General features: G+C 48.5%; 1 protein-coding gene across 1 annotated transcript; it reads left to right on the top strand.

Moving 5' to 3' along the window:
* The first annotated feature begins 328 nt into the window (after positions 1-328).
* Positions 329-2,122, top strand: LOC142564889 (uncharacterized). Its single transcript, XM_075676081.1, has one exon. The coding sequence runs from the start codon at positions 383-385 to the stop codon at positions 2,054-2,056; it is 1,674 nt and encodes a 557-aa protein (XP_075532196.1). The 5' UTR covers positions 329-382; the 3' UTR covers positions 2,057-2,122.
* The last annotated feature ends 5,100 nt before the right edge of the window (positions 2,123-7,222 follow it).

Below are 7,222 nucleotides of genomic sequence, written 5' to 3' on the forward strand. Positions count from 1 at the left end.
TACGGACAACCTGAGGCCCATATCATTGACCTCATGTGCGGGCAAGCTTATGGAGACGATGGTTCGGGATCGCCTTTCTCCATACCTGGAGAGTAAGGGCTTCTTTGCAGTCACCCTGTTCGGGTTTCGCCCCCACATGTCTGCACAGGATGTCCTTCTCCAGCTGCACAGGGATGTAATACGACCCACAACTATGCAACACAATGACAAAGCCATCCTCGCCCTTGATCTGAAAGGGGCTTTCGACAATGTTAAAAACGGAAGCATCCTGGCCAACTTGAGTTCTACCGATTGTGGGGTTAGGGTCCACGCGTATGTAAGAGATTTCTTGAGTAATCGCCAGGCCTTCCTTCGGATTGAGGGCGAGGAATACGGCCCTTACATGATGGGAACACGGGGTACCCCTCAGGGAGCGGTGTTATCACCGCTCCTGTTCAACATAGCTATGATGCGCCTCCCAAGCCAACTGGCCCGGGTGGAAGGCATTCAACACGCGTTATATGCAGATGACATTACAATTTGGACCACTGAGGGGAGCGTGGGGGACATGGAGGCCCGCCTTCAGCAGGCCGCTTCCATAGTCGATGCGTATGCTATGGACTGTGGGCTCCAATGTGCTCCAGCGAAATCAGAGCTTCTGCATGTCAGAGCGAACCCAAAGGATAGGACAGCAATTCATATCTCTCTGTCAGGAGGTCCTATTAGAGAGGTGGAGGAGCTCCGTATTCTGGGCCTTTTCATTCACCACAGACTCAGACCGGACTCCACCATTGTGAAACTCAAGAGAGTAGGCGAACAGGTAGGGCGTATGATCCGCCGCGTTTCCAACAAGCGGGGCGGTCTGCGGGGCAAGGACGCGCTTCGGCTCGTCTATGCCTTCGTGACTAGCCGGATCCTCTACGCCGTGCCATATCTCCGCACTACTAAGCAAGACGAGGCGCGAATAGACGCCATCATCCGCAAGGCAACTCAGCGAGCCCTGGATCTCCCGGTGGCTACCTCTAATGCCAAACTGAAGGCATTGGGGGTGCTAAACTCCTACCAGGAGCTGCGGGAGGCCCACCTCGTGAACCAATACACGCGGCTCATGCAGACGGCCCCTGGGCGCCGCCTGCTACACCGCTTACACATCCAACACGACTGCACTCCAGAGGAGACGGAGCGTATCCCAGTACTGTGGCGCCATATGCTCTGTGTCTCCCCACTCCCCCGTAACATGGACACCGACATGCACGAAAACAGACGACAAGCGCGGGCTCGGGCTCTTGAGAGACAACACGGCTCCCGACCCGGTGTATATCATGCAGACGTAGCAGGGCCGTCGCCCACGGGATTTTACACGGCCGCTGTTGTTCACCAGGAAATGCACGTCGATGGACTCTCTTTTCGAGCCCCGAATTCAATGCGAGCCGAGGAAGTAGCGATAGCGCTTGCTGCCGCCCACGCCAATTCGAGAATCATCATTACGGACTCCCGAAAAGCATGTGATCATTACTTGGCTGGGGAGATCTCCCCCTTAGCTGCTTGCATTCTAAGACGGACTGCCACTGATCCAACACCGAAAAGAATCATTTGGGCTCCTGGCCATCAGGGCGTACGAGGTAATGAGGCCGCTGACGCGGCTGCCCGAGCGCTTATTCACCGGGCTCCTCATCCCAGCTCTTCTGGCTCGGAGACTAACCAGCCGCTGCTGCGATTCAGGGAAATAATAACGCATTATAGCGACAACCACCGCCTTTTCCCAGCCCCTGCCAAGGGGCTGAGTAAGACGGAGGAGCGAACTTTAAGGCGCCTGCAGACAGGTACTCTGCTCTGTCCTGCAATCTTAAAGCATTACGATCCTAACACGGATGGGCGATGCCCGCACTGTGGGGAGACTTGTGATATCTTCCACATGGTGTGGGCATGTACTCAAAATCCCCACCTCCCCCCTTCCCCTACCCCTTCCCGAGAGGCATGGGAGACTGCCCTCCTCAACTGCTCCTCGCTTGAGTCCCAAAGGGCTCTGGTGAAACGGGCGAGAGACGGGGCATTGTCATGCGATGTCCCGGACTAGGGACGCCGACCATGTAGCGGGGCCACTCTGTGGCTCCCAAACTCTCTTGCAGCAATTAAAAGTTTTCACCACCACCACCACGAATGTCAACGTGCTCGGCAACCAGCGCTCTCAGGGCGCATACTCGGCACGTTGCCCGTCTACCTTCTCACCATCTTGCCGCTCTACCCGCAGAAAGGCCACACGCGAGTTTCAGTCGGATAATTGTGGCCAATCGTACCTCATTGTCATCGAACTACGTGCCTGTAGCAAGACCATCCTGTCCTTTATGTTGCCTGCACACACCTGAAATACGACTCACCATCCTAGGAATCATGAAGAAACCCAACATGCCGCCGTTCGCCCTGAAGGAAGCCACATTAGAAATTTCACATAGGGTGCACAGTGGCTGCGTACACGTTTACATCGATGGCTCAGTCACCTCTGCAAGTTGAGCTGCCGCGGTGGTGATACCAACAAGAACCGTCAAAATACAGCTAAATACGTCACATGCATCATCAGCGACACCTGCTGAATTGGTAGCCCTGCGTGCGGCTCTTCATTTCATTCAGGAGGAACCACCCAATGCATGGTTAGTATTCTGTGATTCAAAGGCAGCCCTACAGAGTGTACTCTCAGCACTGCGCCATGGATCACGTGAGCAGCTCGTCGCAGAGATCAGAGAAGTCCACCATCGCATAGTTGAAGTAAAGTCCCTTGACAATTTGAAAGTAGCGACACTCTTTGAACTCTGCCGCCGCCGCGCGACCTCCTCGCCTCCTCCTCGCCCGTCGCGCGTTCCTCCGCGGCAACCAGTTTTGCCCCCGTTTTTCTGCACGACGATTGGTCTCCCTGCCGTTGCCCTTAGAAACGCGCGGATCTTGAGTTTTGCTTGTATTTTTCTGTTTCGTTCGCGCCATTTCCCTCCTGAGCACGGCTGGCTCGGCGCTTTAGCTCGGCGTAGCGAACGTTGTACGCTGTGTTTCCTGCTCTTTGTGCTAGCGCTGTGCCGGGCTCTTGCGCAGATAACTGCTGCAAGAAGCCTGAAAATGGTTATGCAGTTTTTATGATACCACAAGGACAGCGTGACGGCTTATGCAGGAAGCAGTGGCTGCATGACATTGGCTGAAAGAAGTTTGTTCCCACAAAGAACAGCGTTGTTTGCGAGCTGAGGCGTCTTTCTTATAGCTCGTAGCAAAGCATCCCGTAATGCTGCATTTTTTTTCTCATTCTTCTGGCTTGCTCCCCAGCGTTTTTGTTGCGGTTGTCCTCAGTATGCTTAATATTCTGGGGCGGCTCGATCACCTCGCGCGTTGCTAACTGTTGTTATTCAGTCGGAAGTGCAGCATTAAGATTCTGCTTCACGCCCTGAAAAATATTAGTGGCAATTATACCCGTGGTATTGCAGGTGACGAGCGTTAGCTAGTCAACGTTGAGTTTTCTTTTTAAGTTTTAAGGCGAAATCCTTTAGATCTCTATGTTTCAAGGTTGCGTTGTAAACTGAAAGTATCACGTGACCCAATGAAGGCCGAAGGCGATCCAAAGCATGTCCACCCCTGTATAAGAGAATGATTACCCAAGTTAATGAATCATTAGTGATTGACATCAGGTGGATTAGGAAGGATTAAGGTTGATTGGAGGGCATTAAAGAAGATTAAGGTGGGTTAGAGTGCATTAAGAAGGATTAAGATGCATGAATAAAGATTAAGGTAGCTGGAGTAGGGTTAAGGCGGATTATGGTGAATTATGGCGAAGGGTTGATGAAAGGGTGTTAAGACCGATTAGGGTGGATGAAAAGGATTAGGGGGATTAAGGTGGATAAAGGAATATTAAGGTCGAATAATGTGGATTAAGGTGAATTAAGATTGATAAAACGGGGATTAAGACGGATTAGGATGGATTAGGGTAGATTAAGGTGGATTAGGGACCATGGAGCTGGATTAGGTCTGATAGAGGTGGATTAGGGTGTATTAAAGTAGATTGGGACTACTAGGAAGGATTAAGTTGGATTAATGAGCATGAATAAGGATTAAGGTGGTTGAAGGAGGATTATGATGTATTAGGGTTGATAAAGGAGGAGAAAGACCGTATAGGGTAGGCTAAGGTGCATTAGGGGCGATATAGGTTGATTAGGTTGTATTAAGGTGGATTGCGAGTATTAAGCTGGATTAAGGTGGATGAGGAGCATTAGGGTAGATTAGGGTTGACTTAGGTGAATTAGGGTTCATTGAGTATTAAGCGCGGTTAGTCTACCATAATCCTCCTAATGCAAATTAATCCACCGAATCCCCATTCATCGATCTTAATCTACCTTCATTTACTTTATTGCACTATAATCCACGAAAGTCCTCCTTAATGCAACCTAATCCACCTTCATGACCTTAATCTACTCTAACCTTCCTTCATTCACTTTAATTCACCCTAGCCGACCATAGTCCTCCTTAATACACCTTAATCCCTATTAGTCTACCCTTATCCATCTTCATACACTTTAATCCACACTAATCTTCTATGATCTACCTTAATGCACCTCAACGCACCTTCATCCACCCTAATGCACCTCATCGACCTTAATCCAACCTAGTCCTCCTTTATGCACGTTAATCCACCTTCATTCACATAATGCACCTTCATCGACTTTAATCCACCTTAAACCTCCTTAATACACCCGAATTCATCTTAATCCAATCATTAATAAATCGTTACTTTGCAAATCATTAAGCATCTCTTATACTCGGCTGCACATGCTTTGGTTCGCTTCCCGCCTTCGGTCACGTGATATTTTCTGTAGCTCACAACGGGACCCTGAAACAGAGGTCAAAGGCTTTCGTTTAATAAGCCACACACAAGGGATGTGTCACAAGCAATACTAGATCAGACGCACGAAGTAAAGCATCTGATCATAAGGCGGAAAAATTGTCTGGAATATAGAACTCGCCTCAAAGCTCCCTTTACGTCGGTATACCCCGTTCATACGGCTTTAAGAAAAAAACCAACCTCCTCATAAAGGTTGCCTCCAGCATTATCGATGCTGTTATTAGCATTTCTCAAAATTTTCAACCCCACTGGGGCGCGCAACTGGCCCAAAATAACACGCCTCCATAGAATCCTGCGGCCCGTCCGCGGGAGCCCAGGAGGAAAAGCACGCCGCGCGCAGCCGGCGGGCAAGGAGAATTGAGAAGAAAAGCGCCGTGAGGAGGAGAGTGTCGCTACTTTCAAATTATCAAGGGGCTTTAAGTTGAAGGACACCATATAATATATCTGTGGTTGCCTAGTCACTGTGGAATACATGGCAATGATCGAGCAGACGCAGTTGCCCGATCTGCCCATGTCAGCGTCAACTGCGTTGCCATTCCTATTTCGAGAGCCGACGCAGCGAGGAAACTTTCCCCACTTGCGCATGACTTGACATTAGCTCAGTGGATTTCATCTGAGTTCACAAGTGCATGCCTGCATACCAAGGACCCCAATTTACAGCTCCGTATTCCGACCGAGCTTCCATGACGTGACTACACCTTTCTAGTCCGTCTATGGTTCCGAGTAGTATTTTCAAATGCGTACTCTTTCCTCATCGGAATGGCCAACACCCCACTTTGTGACTTCTGTGGGTGCAATGAAAGAAAAAAACGCGCACCTTCTTTGTCTGTGCTCTCGTTTCAACCCGCAAAGAGCAGCTCTTTCAGCCACCCTGGGCCAACTGGACAAGTGCCCAATGACAGAAAACAAGATCCTTGGAAACTCGCCTACGCGAACATCAGCGCGATACGCTATGAAGGCGCTGCTGCGGTAACTAAAAGACAGGGGACATTCTGACAAATTGGGACTGTACACTGTGTGACGTAGGATTGTACGGTGACACTGTTTAACACTAGGAACGTCTTTGCGGGCTGTGTGACAGTGCCCACAGAAACAGTTCGTGTGTACGTGCGTGTCTGTGTTTAGGTGTTTGTTTCCTTTTTTAAATCCTTCTCTCTCTCACCTATCGCATCCCCTTGCCCCTCCCCCAGTACAGGGTAGCCAACCGGAGATAATCACTGGTTAACCTCCCTGTCTTTACTTTGCCTTTCTTTCTCTCTCTCTCTCTCTCTCTCGTCTTGCCACTTGGCCTGGTGTCAGTGCTCGTTATCTCGCTTGCGCTGTCTCTAATGCGCGAGAAAAGAAGGGAGAAATTGTCATATTTGAAGTGTTTAACAAAGCTTCCGATGCGCAGAACCTTTGCCTAACACGGAAGAACGGTTGAGCGAATTTTTATTTCGCGAACTACGTGCGAAATGGCATAACCCTCAGGAAATGAGGTTAGGTTCTTTTTATTGAGTATGTAATCGAAGTATCGAAAAATCTTAAAGAAAAAAAAATCCGCTCTTTACCGGTGTAAAGGCCGCATCCTTGTGTAATATTGGCCACCTAAAAAGTGATTTGTAGGAAACCTTTCATTCAGGACATTCACTTTCGCAAAGACGCACGTCTTATACAAAGGCACACATTTTGCAAAGAGCTACTAATGGGGTCACATGCGCGTAGCTTTGTCACAAAATACTATACTTACGCTAAATACTACTACTACTTACTCACAAATACTATACTTACGAGTAAGGCTCACCTCCCACAAACCGCTGTTTATAAGAGATTAAGGTACCCCCTCCCCCTGCACCCGGCAAGACAACTCGCCGCATTTCATATATACACAAAATCAAATTCTTTATTTCACGTCAAGCGAAAGTTGTTAGGTGAACGTTCTTTCGACTTTGAACTATGTCATTAGTGCAGACATTCGGCTCATCCCACCTTCAATGGAGTAAATTTCATATATAACATGCGTCGCTGTATAATACGCACAGCCAAAACCATTACAAAAGACTACGTCTTATACGCTTGAAACTACTGTAAGCGCCCCATGTCCTAGCTCAAATGGCAGCGAATCTAATGGTAACGACCATCTTTGGTAGGGCTTTTCCATATTAGCGCTGGAAGAATCATTTTAGAGATTCCGATAACCATAAAAATTGCTTTTTTTGTCGAGAATAATTTTTCTCTGCTTCATTCACCGACCTTTCAATCAGATTTTCTTGTTGGCAACCACCTTGAACCGTCAAATGTTGTTCGTAAAAAAAAGCAACTATTCTAATTTAGCGGCTAAAATTTGGTACACCGATCTGATGTAATTAAATTCGGAAACTTATAAGATAT

The sequence above is a fragment of the Dermacentor variabilis genome, chromosome 11, assembly GCF_050947875.1.
Source record: "Dermacentor variabilis isolate Ectoservices chromosome 11, ASM5094787v1, whole genome shotgun sequence".
In the NCBI taxonomy this organism is placed as follows: Eukaryota; Metazoa; Arthropoda; class Arachnida; order Ixodida; family Ixodidae; genus Dermacentor; species Dermacentor variabilis.